This window comes from Empidonax traillii, unplaced genomic scaffold, assembly GCF_003031625.1.
Source record: "Empidonax traillii isolate 1590-97213 ecotype Southwest subspecies unplaced genomic scaffold, ASM303162v1 scaffold616:size383281, whole genome shotgun sequence".
Taxonomy (NCBI): Eukaryota; Metazoa; Chordata; class Aves; order Passeriformes; family Tyrannidae; genus Empidonax; species Empidonax traillii.
The window spans coordinates 56,439-72,904 of NW_020955809.1; the positions used below are offsets into that span (position 1 = coordinate 56,439).

A 16,466-nucleotide genomic window follows, 5' to 3' on the forward strand; every position below is an offset into this window, starting at 1 on the left:
TCCGTGGGGTTCAGGAATTCAGGACAGACTCCCCCTCTGCAGGTCTGTGAGTGCTGCCAGGCATGGCAGGAGCTCTGGGCAGGGAATTCAACGCTGGAACAGCTGCAAGAATCTGTCTGGCGTTTCATCCCAAAAGGAGTTTCTCAGTGGAAAGCCAGGGAGTGTGGACAACACCTGACATTCCAGGGAGTGTGGACACCTGACATTCCAGGGAGTGTGGACAACACCTGACATTCCAGGGAAGTCCCACTGAGCTGCACAGACAAAATTCCAGCGGAATCCGAGCCCAGGGGCCGTTCCTCATGGCTTTGGCACTGGATGAAGCAGCAGCCTTGGCACAGCATCCCCAGCAGGGCACAGCTCAGCGGCTCACAGGAACCTGCTCGGTCTGAACTGGGAAGAAGCTCCATAAAACCATCAAACACGTGGAGTTTGGAATTCAGGAGTGGCTCCCCCACCCCCAGCCACGTGTGCAGAGATAACTGGGAGCACGTTTGTTTATTTAAATTCCGAGGAGGAAGCAATCAAAAAGTTCCTCTGAAAAATGGAAACTCGTTCCTGTTTCCTTGAACTGCGCGTGGCGCCTTCCAAACTCCTCTGGGAGGGGACAAAGGGCAGTCAGACAGAGCCACTGGAGCCAGGGATTGGTGTGGAATGTTCAGCTCACTACAGGGACACGGGGAATCCTCTCCCCAGTGAAAGGGGGTAAAGCTAAAGGGGCTTTTGGCAATAAACACCTGATTAAGGGGAGCTCATTCCTGCAGGATTGCCCTGCAGGTCCAGCTGCACAACAACTCAGTTCTCCTCGTCTGAGGAGAGCCCTTCAATCTCATCTCTGTCTCCTCCAATCGCCATCCAGAAGGCTTTGGCCACCTGCAATGGCAAGAAAAGATGGGAGAGGAGAAAAACTCCCGTGAAATGAGTGAAAACTTGGGATTTGCCATCCAAAGAGAAGAGACTGAGCAGCAGGTACATCTGGCAGGCAGGTTATCTGCTCACAAACCAGGCTTGTGAGTGCAGTGCTCCCCCCTGTGAGGTTAAGGAATTCCAGGCAATTCTTCAGGATTCACGGGAAGCACCTCTGATACCAAACCCAGGCTAATTCAGGCCTGATTAAATTTTCCAGGAGATCAAGGCTTTTTCATGGACTTGTGGAAGCTGAACCACACCAGGAAAGGGAAAAGGAAGGGGAAAGGGAAAGGAAACTATAGCAGGGGGCTGGAACAAGATGATCTTTAAAGTCCCTTCCAACCCAAAACAGTCTGGAATTTTCAAAATTCCAGGTTTGCTCCTCAGTTCCTGGGAGATACCCGACAGGCTTCCCCAGGACCACGTGGTTTGGTTCTACTGCTCCCCCTCCAGGAACTCTCCAAGAGCAGGAATTCTGGCTTGGAAAGGGAAAACCCCACTGTGAGTGATTCCAAGAGCCCTTCCCAAACTCACCTTCTCTGCATGGAGCTTCCTTTGCTCGTGGGGCAACGTGGCAGCTTTATCTGTGGGAAAGAGGGATGGCCTGGGTTGGGAGCAGGGACAGGAGCTCCCAAGGAACTGGTTCAGGATCATAACAAAGTGATCTCATTCAGTAAAAGCAGTTGCTCCCACTAAACAGGAATAGGAATCTGTACACAACTCCCAACTCCCTGTCTGGCTTTGGTCCCTGAGCCCCTGGAAGAGGTGCCAGAACTCAGGCCCCTCTGTCCTGCTCTTACCTTTCATTTCTTTGAGCTTTGAGAGCAGCCTCTCGAAGTTCTCCAGGTCCCCATCCCTGGTGGTCAGACTGGCCAGCTCCTGGATGTCCATATCCAACATGGGATCTGAAACACAGATTGAAGATAAATTATCCTGGTTTATCAGCATAAAAACAGTATTTTAACATCTGCAAACCCCATCTGCAAATTCCAGCCCCATAGCAGAGAAACAAACATTTAATTTACTGACTGTTCATACAGACAATTGTGGATGATTACAGTGGGGATTAATTTTAGGGAAGGAATCCTTCCCTGGGAGGGTGGGCAGGCCCTGGCACAGGCTGCCCAGAGAAGCTGCCCCTGGATCCCTGGAAGTGTCCAAGGCCACGTTGGATGAACTTGGAGCAACCTGGGCTGGTGGAAGGTGTCCCTGCCCGTGGCAGAGGGTGGAATGAGATGAGCTTTAATGTCCCTTCCCAAACCATTCCAGGATTCCATGTTTTGTGATATATTACATTGCAGGAGTGTGGTTGAGTCCATCCAGTAAAAGTTTCCTGCTGATTCTGGAATGATCTGTCTAGGAACAGCCACGGGGTCAATTAAAGACTGATGAGACTGTGCTGAGACCACAAGTAATACCACGCTGTGTTTACATTTACAAGTTGCAGGAAAGTCCCATCTCCTGGAATGCTGCAGATGTTTAAGGACTGGCTGTGGCAAGTGCATTGATCCACACTGTGTGGGACCATCCCAGCCAGGAGTGTCTGCTCCAAGCAGGGCAAGACCTCACCTGCAGCGTTGTCCAGCTGCAGGTTGTTTGTTCCAGCTCCATCTTCCCTGCTGTCAGACTGGGAATCTCCTCTGTCTGCTGGGGAGGGGTTGGACTGTCAACAAACAAACAAACAGATATTTGAGTGTGAAAAACCAAAATGAATTAATGAGAAACACCTCGGGTGGAGCTGTCAGTGACCTCTCCCTGGCTCTGTGGGTTGTGTGAGGTCAAGCACTGCCACAGGGGGGAGGTGACAGCCACCACCCCCAGGGTGACAGGGGCAAGGACAACACAAGGGCAGGCTGAGCAGAGAAGAGGAACAGGAATTACTGTTTACTTCTGTCTCCGGGGGGTCTTCGGAGCCAACACTTCTGTTTGCAGCCGCCAAGGAGCTGAGGAGCCCAAAGCCCTGGGGCCTGTCTGGAGACAAAGCAGAAGCTGCAGTTACTGCCAACACCTGGCACTGCCCAGCTGGCACAGGGAGCACCCCAGGGAAGACACACAGCACCCTGGGGAAGGTGGCAGTGCTTCAAAAGGGGATTTCAAGCAGAAATTGCACGTGTTTTTTAAGGTTTTTTTCAACTCTCTTAGCAAGATTTACTGGTGTTTCTCCCAGGGAAGGGATGTGGGAGCCACAAATGTGGGAGGTTCGAAATTCGTGTTTGAAGTCTCTGCTCCTTTAGGATTTGAGCTGGCAAATGGTTCCTCATTCCAAACGAGGCACCAGGAGCAGCATTTGGTGTTCCTGACACTTCCATGGGAAGCAGCACCAAGTTTGATGCTGGATACAGGAGATGCAACAAGCGCTTTGCTCAGGATTGTCCAACCAGTAATGGCTAAGGCAACTTATAAATATCCAATTCAGAATTCCTGGAGGTGCTTTGGGCCTCCCACAGCTGCTGCCCTTGGGTGCATTTCAATGGCATTTTAAAATCTAACCTAAAAAGTGACGTCAAACCTAAACCCAAGCAGCCAACTAAGACAACAGATGTGCTGCAGTGTTTTTAAATTAAACTAGCTGCATCTTAAAAATGTTTCTGTACAAAAATATATGTATATTGGGTGCTATTATCAGGTGGTTTTTACCAAGTTATGCTTTTCTAAGTCACAGTTTACTACTCAGTACAAGCTGGCCTTGCACTGGGCAGTAAATGGCTGCAGGTACACAAGGGACTCAGGAGATTTTTCTGCAGGTCTTTGTATTTTAGTCAACTAAAATACAAAATAAAAACTAAAATAAAACTGAAATGTGAAGTTATTGTACTAGAAATAGCCAGGAAACAATGAACGGTGCCAAAAGAAGGATTTAGTATTACTTTTGAGAAGAAATGTTGTAAATTATTATACTGATGACTAAGCTCTAGACTCAACTGCTGAGCTGATGTCACTGGGATGCAGTGTCCAAATTTCCCTGCCGTTTCTCCAGACTCTCCTTTTGAGGGCTTGGATGTGTCAGTGACCCATCCCCATCCAGCTAACATGTAAACACATCTCCACTGCAGCATTCCTGGGAGCTCCTGTGTGTCCTGCCCATCCCCTCCTGCTCCCCTAGCAGGTGTTTGGGGCCACTGGCTCTGCTTGATCCACTTTCACTGCTTGAACGGGTCACCTTCCAAAGGCTTGGGAAGAAGAGGATCAGTGGAACCCAAGGAATTCCCTTACCAATGTGCAGCTGCCTCGTGAGAGGCTGGGAAGTCCAAAGGAACAGGAACTGAGGGATAAAACACCGGGACCTGATTCCCAAAGCTTCCCCAGCTTTCACTGGGCCGTGTTTTGGGAAGCTGTAAATGGACATTGAGCCAATTTCTGAGTCATCCCAAGCGAGGCTGGACACTGCAGTGCAGAATGTGCTGCAGAGAGAACATTCCCACACTGGCAGAGGGGTGGATGGAGTGATCTCATCATGAACCTCGCTCGGATCTGGGATTAGTTTGGCCTGTCCAGGAAGACGACAGGGGGGCTCCTGCTCCACATTCCCTCCTCCAGCACTGCTCGGCCCCAGCCATTTACAGATGTCACCCCCTTCACAAAGCCCTGCCACCTCCAGCAGGGCTCTCTGGACAGCAGCTCTTTGTGTCTGGCTGCATGGTTATGGAGGTGGCAGACACAACACTTGCAGCCACACCCTTGCAAAAAGCCTTCCAGAAACCCTTTTTATTGGATCTCAGAATTACTGCAACTGCTGGGTGCAATTCAGGAAGTGGGTGATGCCTTACACAGTGTTCTTAGGGCAGCAAAGCCAAAAATGAGCTCATCCAACTTATTGTAACAGCCAGTGGTGATGGTGGAGCTGGGATGTGCAGAGCAGCTGCTCCATCCCTGGAAGTGGCCAAGGCCAGGATGGATGAACTTGGAGCAACCTGGGCTGGTGGGAGGTGTCCCTGCCATGGCAGGGGGTGGCACTGGATGAGCTTTGATGTCCCTTCCAACCCAAGTGTCAATAATTAAGTTGAAATGGTCTCCCTGGACCAGGTTAATTGTATGTAAATTGAGCCACATGTTCCTTCCTGGCACCACCCGAGGTAACCACCTTCACCTGCACCACTGAGGGAGGGATTTCAGCAGGAAAGAAGCCAAGCTCCTCTTCCAAAGGGCAGGAGGGGGTTTCTTTTCCTCTCCCACAAGCTCTTGGAGGGACAGCAGTGCCAAACCTTGTGGAGAGGGGAATATGTTACCTGGAGAACCAACAGCTTTGCACCAGCTCCAAAAAAAACCTGCCCTCTGCAGACCCCCAGGTAAGACTGTTTGGCTAACAATTTATTTACTCACAAAGCATGGGGGATGTTTGATTGTTTATAATTCAACTGCATTACACTGAATACCTATTTTTATGAATCTGTGTGAGAATGGATGTATTTAATGCTAGAGGAAAAAAATCACAATTCTACTAGGTGTGTGGAGAAACTACAGCTTGAGGAGAATTGTGTTTGGGCTTAAGACAAAATGCAGTAAAGTAACATTGGTTTAATGCTTGTGCTTGAAAAAAGTTGTTCCTGCTCTGTCTGTCAACTTGAATTGTCACAGAAACAGGTTGTTGATGGAAGGCAATGCTGTAACAGTGCTATAACCACCTGCTGCTGCACATTTACTCTTCCAAGCAGGCAGCACTTGCAGGTAACTCAGAGGAAAAGCTAAGGTTTGGTTCACATGGCAGCCAGTCTGCAGGGGCTGGAGGAAGCTGAAAACAAAAGATGTGTTACAGGTTGTAAAAAGTTTTATTTCAAGTAGAATGAGCTCAAGGGTTTCCCTTTGAAGGCACAGTCAGGCTGCAGCACCTTCCAAATATAGTTCCCTTCCTGAGGGGCTCCTGGATTGGGATTTTCCAGGAGTCAGACCTTTCCAGAACATAGCAGTGATGTGTAGGAATTTCTGGGGGGAGTTTAATCCTCATTAGAAAAGTAATGAAAGGTTTTCAAGTAAATGCAGCCACAGCATTTCCTTTTCTAATGAGCCTAAACCTGAAGTGACTTTTTCTAGAATTCTAGCTGCCAGATAATCACTTGTCTGCAGGAAATTATCTGGGGTTGCCCATTTTTTGCACTGTTTTAAAGAAATTCTGTGGTTTCCACATACTCAGGTGGGGTTTTCTATAGGGAAAACTATCCTTGCAATGCGCTTGGTACATCCTTTAACATCTGACACCACTTCTTTGGCAAATCTTACCCCTGCACTTGCTGTTCTCCCTGTTTCAAAAATTAAAATAAATCCCAACCCTACAGCAAATTGGGAATTTAACCTTTACTTCTTCCACACCAAACCCTGTATCAGTTTGTAGACCTGCTAATGACCAATTATTTCCTGCTGGAGTTTGGGGAACAACCTTTCATTTTTCAGTGCAACTTGTAGAATCCATGGAACATTTCACTCAGTTATTGGTAGAGAGCAAGGTAAAGCACAGAGGGAGCAGCAGCAGATGCTGAACCAGGAGTAACTCTGGACACAGAAATCCTTCCCAGTGAGGCTGCTGAGGTGCTGGAATGGCAAGGCCAGGCTGGATGAACCTGGAGCAAGCTGGGGCAGTGGAAGGTGTCCCTGCCCATGGCAGGGGGTGCAGTGAGATGAACTTCACAGTCCCTTCCAACCCAAACCCTCCCACGATTCTGGGACAAATCTCACCTGTGGCCCATGAGTTTATCAAGGACAATGAAAGCAATCCCTGGAAAAGCTTGGGGGGTGCTCAGTGCTCTCTCAACTGCTGCAGAAGGTCAGTTTTAAATTTAGGCAGGCCCCCCCAAGCCCCCTGGGCCCTGCAGCCCCAGCACGTACCGCTCTTCATCACCACGTTGGACCACACGTTGGCGTTGAGGGCCTGCACGATCCTCTTCACCCCCGTGGACTCTGGGAAATCATCTAGGCCAGAACACAGACAGTGCCCTCCTAAAAATTGCACTTTTTGGTCTGAGCCTCCAGGTATGATGAACTGAGGGCTCTCAGCCTTTGGGAGAGGTTTAAATTGTTAAGTACCCTCTGAGGAAATTCAACAGTAACAGACAATTTTTAGGTTGCTGTTAAAAGCAACTTAAACCTTTTACCCCATGATTTTTTAGAAGGCTGTGTGGCATAAAAATAGATATTAGAATTAATGCTGCAGGGCATAAAAATAGGTATTAGAATTACTCTTCCTTCCTTCAGAAAGTAAAGAAGTTGAGACAACCACGATGCTTGTTAGGAATGCAAATGATTATTGTAAAGTTGTCTCCACAACATCTATCTCGGAATGTTCCAGTAATCCTGGGAATTACAGGAACCTGAAAGAGCAGGGAAAGCATTATTCAGATTTGAACTTATTTACTGAATAGATCTGACACCACTTGGTACAAAGGCAGTTTTCCCATTTCCTCAGTTTAGTCAGCTTCCCATGTTTGTGCAGGTTCACAAAGGGGAAAAAAAAAAACACAACACCCAAACAATTCTTTGGTTACAAAAACGTGATTGTTTAGAAATCCAACTCCAGTGACTCAGGGACAGGTGCAGTAATTGAAGCTGCCTTTAAAAAGCAATTTCAAGCTCTCTCTGACCCCTCAGATCAAATGTGTTGCCCTGTGTGATGCTGCTGTTGGGTTTTCTATCAGAGTCATTATCGAGGTCTCAGCTTGAGCTCCTGTCCTGACTGTGCAGCTCCTGAGTGCCAGTGAGTCACAGCCAAAGCTCAGTCAGGAGCTGCCAGAAATGTCATTTTTTTAGCAGATACTGGCCCAGGGTGTTTGCTGCATCTGTTGTGCCTTTTGTCCTTCCCACAGCGTGTTTACGGGGTAAATAAGTTACTCACTGGAACACAGTTCCTCCTCTGCATGAGTCACGGTGAATCAACCAGCATTTACAAATGTAGGCAAGAACACGTATCTTGATATTCCCAAAATTAACATCCTGAGTCGTTATTAGTCCTATTGTTTGTATTAGTTAAATGGTAAACAGCCTGTTCTTTAAAACAGTTATCCAGCAGAAAAAGAACTCAGTGTAATGTTACTGATATTTCCTTTCCAAGCATTCAGGGGTCTTCACTTGTGATTTGTCTGGTTTCTGGGAATCAGGAGCACGTGCATCCCTCCCTCTTGGACTAAACAAATAAAAACCCCTGTAAAGGCACGGTGAGGGGAGGAGGAGAGTTCTCAGCTCCTCCAGCTCCAATTTACTGAGCTTTGAAAGGGGGACAGGGGTGGCACTTGTGCTCCAGCTGAGGATTGTACACCGAATTCTTCTTGGTGAACCCAAAATAGAGCAAATGGTGGTGACTGATTGCCAGTTCTCTCGTTTTGGCTCTGTAGGGGTAAGATGTAAACCCTTTTTTGGGTCCCTGAAGGCAGGAGAGAAGGCTGATGCTGATAAGGCTCTCAGGAAGTGCACAGTCACTCTTCAGGAGTGGAACATTACACTTCTGACTTTTTTTGAGGGTTTTTTTTCCCTTCTTTTAGTTACAAATGTATGGGCAGCCAGTGATTCTGAAACTGGTTTATTTCCTGTGTGACACTGCCTGTTGTTCTGAAATGTTTTTAACAACCTCCCCTCCTCAGCCCATTGAATAATGTCCATCTTCTCTTGGTACTTACAGCAGTTTGAGTTTCTTTTTAATTTTTAAATTGAATTTTTAAAGCAACAAAGAACTTCCCTGCCCTTGTGCATCTCTAGTTCTTTTGTTTTAGGTTTCTTTTCCAAGTGGAATGTAAATACTCCTAACATTATCAATACAGCCTCAGGGTTCAGTGCCAGAAAAAGGAGCAGATATTATTTTTATGGAGGTGCTACATAAACAGCAGCTGTATTTGGGAGGAGACAAATGGAATTTCTCAGAGGAAATAACCTCCTCCTCCTCCTGACCTTTTATAGCTGAGACTGAGCCCCACCAACTGGGAGCATTCCATGCTGTAATCATGTGGCACATAAACAATTGCAAGGGGCATAACTTGAGTTAGAAGTTTATTTTGGGGTGGTTTTTTTTTTTTTTCATTCTCAAAATGACAAGAGAAGTAGCAGTCTTACCATCTTCGTCAGGCAGCTCCTCGGGGTTAAGTTCTACCAGCTCAAAGCCATGTTTGATGCACCATTCTTGAGCTTTCTGTCTGTTTACACCTAAATTGGGAAGCAAAAATGTGCATTGAACGTGCAGGTTTGAGAGCAGTATCAGCAGCTGAATGCTTAGCTGTGTTTTGTTCCACTCAGAGTGGTTTGCTGATTGTGGATTGTGTGGGGGAGAAGCTTGTTAGAGCTGGTGTGCTCCTTCATTCACCTGGGGTGCCAAAAACTGCAGAGTTAAACAAACTCCTCCTTGCAATTATTTTGGGTTTCTTTGAGATGTCCTCAAGTTAAATGGCCTTGTGGAAGGTACTCAGAGGAAGATGTGAGTGAGGTGCTGCAGTGAAAGAAGCCTCTCACTAACTCTGGGTTTGACAGTGAATTAAGCTGCAGGGACACCCTCCCAGCTCACTGCTGTGTAGAACCAAAGCAAATGCCTGTGTTTGACATCCAGATGGTCCAAGAAAAGTCCTTTCCCCTGGAATGCAGCAGCAGCAGCCATGCCCATGGTCCCCCAGGATCCTGCAGATCCAGCAGGGTGAGGGCCCTTTCCCCTGGCACTGCAGGACACCCAGGGCTCCTCTGGGCACACTGGTGCAGTTGGGATTCAGCTTTAACCACAACTGGCCCAAGGTTTCTGCTCCTGCTCAGAGTCTCTTGGCTCTCCAGGGCCACATTCCCACAGGGATTGGGAGCAGGAGCTGACTGAGCTGGTCAGTGAATTAATTCTCAGGCAGGGTTAGTGGCTGGCAGTGGGCAGGTTCTCTGGGGTTCCTACCGTTCTCAGACACTCTGTCACACACCAGGATCAGCACCTCTGGCAGCCACTCTTCTGTCAGGGGGAGCCACTCAGAGACACCTTCCAGCCCAGTTTTCTAAAGGGGGGAGAGAAAAGAAAGAATTCTTTGGAACACATCCTCAAATACTGGAGTTTTTAATAGTGTTAGAACAAAATGAAGTGAGGAAATATGCTGTTTCTGTCTCAGGCTTTCTGGCTCCTGCCAAAGCACTGTTTCCACTGCTGCCTTACAGCTTAGCAGAAACAAAGTTTGGATAAAATGCACTGAATCTCACATTTAGCTCCCTCATTTTTGGCTCTCCTAAAGGAGCCTTCCCAAAGCAGCATCAGCTAGGAATAACACTGGAAGAGGATTTGCCTAACTCAGTGGCATATTTTTATCTTTAAAACCTCTCTTCCAGTTGGGGTACAGCAGTAAAAGGGGAGGAAACTGCTGCTGCTGTTAGCAGACATAATTTAACAGTGATCTCCCCACAATTAACAGCACAGCCTCAAGGGGAAGGATGGCACAAGAGGGAAAATCTCACTGATGGTTATCAGTGTGACAAGGCAGCTGCACCATACACAGAAAGCAAGAAAATGAAGCAGAAGGGTCTTACTGTTGTGCTGTCAAAGTACACCACAAATGCCTGCACGGACTCAGCGATCTCTGCAGTAACGTGGAAGGTGGTTGGCACCACACAGAGATGAATATCTGCAGAGTAGTATTTGTTATCTATTGTCCAGGGGTAAAAAGTCACTCTTCCACTTGTAACTGCCCCCACAGTCAGGTCATCTTTGCCTGTGATACCTGTGAACGAGAAAAGGAAATGAGGAGGGTGATAGAAGCAGCATCAGGAAAATAATCTGTCTAGAAAAGCACAGTGGCAGTACAGGGCCATCTTCACTTGCTGCAGTAAACCAGTCTGTGTTCAAGATCTTTACAAATTCAACTCAGTTTCTTACTCTGTCCTAGATTTTATTACTTAGCTTTGAAAAGAGTTTGTTTATTGTTTTCAAAATAAGACATGGCACAGCAGCTCTCCAGAAAACCCTTGTTTTCCCTGGAAATGCCTTTTTTAAGGTGTTAAATTCAATGCCTGTAGACAGGATTTATGGAGAGAACAGCTGGACTTGGGTACAGCACAACCAACCTTCCCACACACAGTCAGTGAGATGGAAAGAACTGGGCCCACAACCTGAAGATGAGTTTGGTTGTGATTCCCATTAAATTCCATGTAGGAGTTCAATGAAAATCCCAGGCAGTGTTTGGGAAGATCGTGTCAAACACTGCCCTTCCAGGTGGGAACCTTCCCTGTGCACATTCCTGGAGTTTGTGGCAGAGCATCCCATCCACACCTGGAGGGAAAGGGCAGAATATCCTGTTTAGGCTGGATGAATTCATGGTCACCTGAAAGCACAGGGCAATGATTTATAAATGGACTGAGTCCCTCCCAGTTGCCTTGGGCATCAGAGGAGTTCAGGAAATAAAGCACCCAGCTCTCCAAGGACCTTAAAGGTTGTATTTTAGGGGACTGAGAGGCAGTTCCTGGAGCTGTAAGAACAGCCTGTTCCCCAGCTGGACACAAATTTGAATTTATCTGTATCTTATTAATAACAAGGCAGGCAAAGCCTGTTGCCAAGGTTGCCATGGAAAGGGTCAATGATTTTTGCAACCAACTGCAAAGTCTGAATGAACACAGTGTACAAGGCAGGGAGAGGGGAGTTCCAAACCAGGATTAGTCACAGCAGTGAGGGGGAGAAATTGGAGCTCACAAACACAAACCTGTGGCTGTTTCCTACTGAGGAGGATGAAACAGGAATCTCCTCTCTGGGTTTGGGAAGAAAAAAGTGCCACATTTATGTGCTTTGTCCAGGTTAAGGTTGGAGAAATTTCCTTTCATTTGGGCTTTGACAGTTCAAAATAAGTAACTAAATAAGAATCAGTCTGAGCTAACAGAATTGCACATCAATGTTAGAATAAAGGAGTGCAGAAATTACTGAGACCCAGAAAATCAGCAACAAGGTTCAGAAAACCAGAGAGAGGAATGCAGGGTGAGGAAAGGAAATCGGCTCAAACATCACCTGGGTGAGTTATTCCCCCTAGAAAGGCCATAAAATGAAAGAACTTCTTATAACAGATTTTCAAAAGCTGGTATGAATCTCACATTTGCTTTGTGGGTTTGGTTTTGTTTTTTGTTTTTATTTTGCTTGCCGAAGAGTTCCTGGACAAATGCAGGCCTCAAAGCACTGCCAGCACGAGGACATGGCCCATTTCCTATGACCTGTATTTTAATTTCATATTCTTGCACATAGACAAGATAAATTAAACCATGGTTTAGAAGGTAAGGCAAAGCTCTATAACCTCACATCCACTCACTTTTTTAATACTGAGGCAAATACTTTTCCAAAAGGAGAACTGGAGACCAGAAAAAAACTTCTCAGAGAAGCTGAATAATCAATATTATTAATAATAATCAAACACCCCTGTGTAGCTCTCTTGCAGCAATTTCTCTGTTCTCTGATACTCAATTGATATTTTTAAGCATTTCAACCACACTATGTTTAATAGGAATATTTTTAGGAATAATTACAGCTATTTTTTGCATTTTTTTTTTCCAGAGGGGCTAAGGTATTGATCTCTCTTCCTAGAGTTCTTCAGACTGAATCCACCCTGTAAAACACGAATCAACCTCCTACAACCCCTTAAGTGATCCCAAATCCTCAGAGCTGTCAGGTACTCCAAGTAGTTCCCACATTCTGGGCCTTGAGAGCCACCTGGTGGAATAAACCATAAAAAAATACTCCTAAAAACTCCACCAAAGAGACCCCAAATTTGCTCGGGGGGAGGAGGGGAGTGGTAAACAGTCAAAAAGGGGAAGGGAAATTAATCACATCAGGCAGGATTTATCTGTTGGTCAGCATTTTAAATACTGAAACAATCTCATTTGCTGGTTTAATTCGTGATAAATATACCACAATAATAATGAGACAGACCTATCTATGTTGTTAATTTTAAACAGTTTTGTTCTGCCACAAACCCCAGTGAATTAAAGCATTCAGAGCATCCCACAGGAACTCAAACAAATTAAAATATATCCAGCAAATGGACCACAACACTTGTCTCATCCTCAAGCCATTCCTTCCTGAACAGGAGGAAAACACTGGAAAAAGACTTGGAATTAGCCTGGAAAGTCCTGACAGGCTGTTTGACCCCACCAAACCCCTTCAGCCCAGCCCTGTCCCCACCAGCACGTCCTGGAATATTTGACAGTGTTCTGCTGGATGGGGCTGATTTATTTTCACTGGTTAAACAAAGCAGGACCCAAAAGTCTTAAAGGTATTTCTTTTAGTAAATCATCTTGTTTCTTTCAGGAAGATTTTCATGTTTTTGTGAAGAAACCCAACCAGGAGACACCCAGAGAAGCTGCTGGGCACTGGGAATGGTGGAAGCCAAGACATTCCAAAGTGAGTACTATTTAAAAAAAAATTGAAGTTAAATATTAAGACTTTCTCAGATTAAGTAACATTTCTGCAAAGCTTTTTACTCTTTTTTTTTTTTTACTTGCTTAATTTCACTATGACAATCAATCAAACAGGAACCTTGAATAATTCCTTCCCATTTGCTTATTTCCCTCAAAAATAAGCAACAGCCAACAATAATACTCTTTGGTGTGGAATCCTTAAATAATTCAGCATCAACTCAGCTGACAGAGAAGCCTTTGACTGCAGGCCTTGCACTGTTGTTTTTGTCTCAAAATGTGCTTTAATGAGATGGAGGGAGCCAGTTCCTGTGCTCTGTGGGGTCCTGAGTAAGATCCTACTCAGGAAAAGATGAAAATAAATCCAGAAAAGGGGACGAGGAGGTTAAGTTTTACATCTCAAGTGTGCACAGCAAACTGCTCATGAGCTCCCTAAAAAGCAAGGCCTTCCTAACATGTAATGGGAAAGGCACAAAGATCTAAACAGCTTCTTTTTGGATTCCCCCTGAATTTAGAATTACCAAAAATCCCACCGTGGTTTTCTCTATCACCAGCTCTTCCTATGTTCCCTTTTTAAGCCATGAAAAGGGATAGTGGGTTTCCAGGAAAACCACTTCCTACTCATTAAATTCCGTGTATTTGACATGAATTGTAATTTTAACAACTGCAGAACAGATGAGTTTGTTTTTTATTTTCTAGTTTTTCCCTTTTAGTGTTTCTGCACTGGGACAACAAGCGGTCTAACGCAAGAGCCCAGACCCAGGAGGAATTTCAGAAATCCCACCATCCTGAAGGTCCAAGACACTCTGTTCACTTCATGAATGGGAAGGTGAAAGCAAAGGGTCAGTATTTAATTTGCTTCTGTTTTTCCCTTGCCCATAATCCTGAGCCAGTGGGGTTGCTTTGGTGTCCCCCTCTTGTTCCAGGGACCACTGATGTGGTCCCAGTGACACAAGTATTGCTTAAGGCAATTCTCAAATTGTCCAGGTATAACTTACAAGGGTTTATTCCCATAGAAAGGGGGGGGGGGAAAGGAGTATTTTGGGATGTGGGGCTCCCTGCGAGTTCTGGCTGGGAAAAGCTGCTCCTTGGTGTCTGAGGGGGCAAACCACAACCTGCGGCTCCAGACAATCCCTCTTCAATGAATTATTTCCTGCAAGCACTGAGGAGATCCCTGACACCCTCTGCAAGGGCCTGGGGGGCAGCCCTAGGGCTGGCGAGAGGATTGAGACGCCGAGGGAAGGATGGAACCCCTGAGGGGTGGATTTTGAGAGACCCCGAGGGGGGGGCGGATTTTGACGGGGATTCAGCGGCCACGAAGGCAGCGCTCGGCCCCTGAGGGGATGACAGCGATCCTAAGGGGGAGGACTGAAACCTGAAGGGCAGAACTGGGACCCTGAGGGCGAGGGACAGCGATCCTGAGCGGAGCGCCGGGACCCTGCCGGGAGCGCAACCACGCTGAGGGCCTTGGTTGGGTAGGGTATGGGGGGTTGGGAGCCGCTGCCAGGCCGCTTGCGGCGGGCGCGGGCAGGCCGGGTCCCCGCGGCAGCCCCGACTCACGTTTGACGAGCTCCTCGGGCGCGAAGGCCGCGGCACAGCTGGTCACCAGCGCCAGCGGCCCCGCCGCCGCCTCCGCCGCCATGGCGCCCGCGCCCCGCCCCGCCGCCGCTACCACCGCCCGCCCGCGGCGGGGGGAGGCACAGGGAGGAGCCCGGCCGAGAGCGGGTTCGGCCCCGGCTCGATGCGCGCTTCCCCCCCCTCTCCGCGGCGGGGCGGATGGTGCGGGCCGGGCAGCGCGTCCCGTTGCCGGGTGAGGCGGTGCCGCCATGGCCGCGCCGGGAGCGGGGCAGGTGGGTCCGGCACCGCCGGGAACGGCCCCTCTGGCCCCGGACCGGCCCCTCAGGACTGCCCCTCTGCTCAGGCAGAGCAGCCGCGGGACCCCCGCTCACCCCTCGGCTGAGGCGCGGCTCGCCCTGGTGTTGCTGAGGCGATCGGGGGTGCGGGGGGTCCGGTCCTGCCCCGAGGGGAGGAGGCGGCCCGTGGGTGTCGGGTCAGGGCTTGGGAAACGCTTCCTGAGCGCTGTGGGTTTTAGCCCAGCGAGACCTCGAAATTAAGGTAAATAGGCGGTTTTGTCATGGGCTGATGTGGTTTCCTCACAAGGCTGCCCCGGGTTTGAAGTCCTTTATTAAGGGGTTTGAGGTCCCTGCCCGGTGCTGCGAGAGGTGTGTGTGAAATGTGTAAGGAAACGGAGAACCTCAGTCCTGAAGTTTATTCTCATTGCTTTGTGAGGTCTGTTTTCGAATTGATTTTCCCCCATCTTTTCTACAATCTATAACTGAGTAATTGGCTTTGTATTCTCTTATTTATAATAGCACAGAAGTATGGGAAGTCTCATGTATTTTTTCCCCCCTGTTTAAGAAGCATTTAATTTGTATTAAATCCTTTTCTCTGATCCCGTGAGGCTTGGTTACAGGTATAATTTTTATTTTCTACTTTGCTTTTTAGGTGCAAGAAGACCTTCAGAAACTTAAAATGGAAAATATCAACCTGAAAGGAGCAGTAGAAACTGTGGATATCAGTGACCTCAGAGCAACACCTGAAAGAACTGAACTTGGGCTGAGAGTAAGTAAAATATAATAAAATAAATAAAATAAAATAGAGCAGATACAGAAGATTATTCAATTTTTTGAGGTTTTTGTCTTGCTTGGAGCTACTTATTTGTCATCCTGCAGGATCCCTTTGCAGTCAGCAAATGATGGGATTCCTCAGACATTACACTTCAGAACGTTGACTTCATTTTTTGGGTCATCAGAATGAACCGATCTTGTGCCCATCAGCCAAAATCAGATTTTTAGTCCAACAGAGGCACAAAGTTTATCAACTTCTCAGTCAGGTGGAGATCTGCATTGCTGAATTAACTGAGTTAAATTTAATATCACTCGTACTTTTGCAGTAATCTAAACATTATTTTTTTTCCCTCTTAACAGAAACGTGCTGAAAATTACTTAAGTGCTATAAATGGGCAAGTGTTACCTATTTGTTCTGCTGGTAATAAAGAAGTAAACTCAAAGGAGCCCCCTAAATGGTGAGTGAAGCAGCTGTTTTATTGCAGCAAGACACAAAAACTGTGGTAACAGACCCTTGTCAAGCAATTGGGAGCGTTGGCCTAGATGAAGTTAGTTTGGTCATCTGCTATTTTGGTTTTATTTTAAGGTAAAAAGACAGTACAAAAGTAA

General features: G+C 47.1%; 2 protein-coding genes across 2 annotated transcripts in view; one reads left to right on the forward strand and one right to left on the reverse strand.

Moving 5' to 3' along the window:
- Positions 1-481: 481 nt before the first annotated feature.
- Positions 482-14,882, reverse strand: AAGAB (alpha and gamma adaptin binding protein). Its single transcript, XM_027898694.1, has 10 exons — positions 14,791-14,882; positions 10,369-10,559; positions 9,749-9,845; positions 8,938-9,027; positions 6,727-6,810; positions 2,798-2,880; positions 2,479-2,572; positions 1,710-1,814; positions 1,444-1,493; positions 482-873 (listed from the first exon to the last, which is right to left on the reverse strand). Exons 1-10 carry the CDS (start codon positions 14,870-14,872, stop codon positions 796-798), a joined length of 954 nt encoding a protein of 317 aa, XP_027754495.1. The 5' UTR covers positions 14,873-14,882; the 3' UTR covers positions 482-795.
- Positions 14,883-15,070: 188 nt separating this feature from the next.
- IQCH (IQ motif containing H) overlaps positions 15,071-16,466 on the forward strand; it is a 46,008-nt gene continuing 44,612 nt past the window's right edge. The window contains exons 1-3 of the mRNA XM_027898697.1: positions 15,071-15,080; positions 15,736-15,852; positions 16,218-16,315. Coding sequence (XP_027754498.1) covers positions 15,763-15,852; positions 16,218-16,315 — 188 coding nt within the window. The 5' untranslated portion in view covers positions 15,071-15,080; positions 15,736-15,762. The remainder of the gene's footprint in view (positions 15,081-15,735; positions 15,853-16,217; positions 16,316-16,466) is intronic.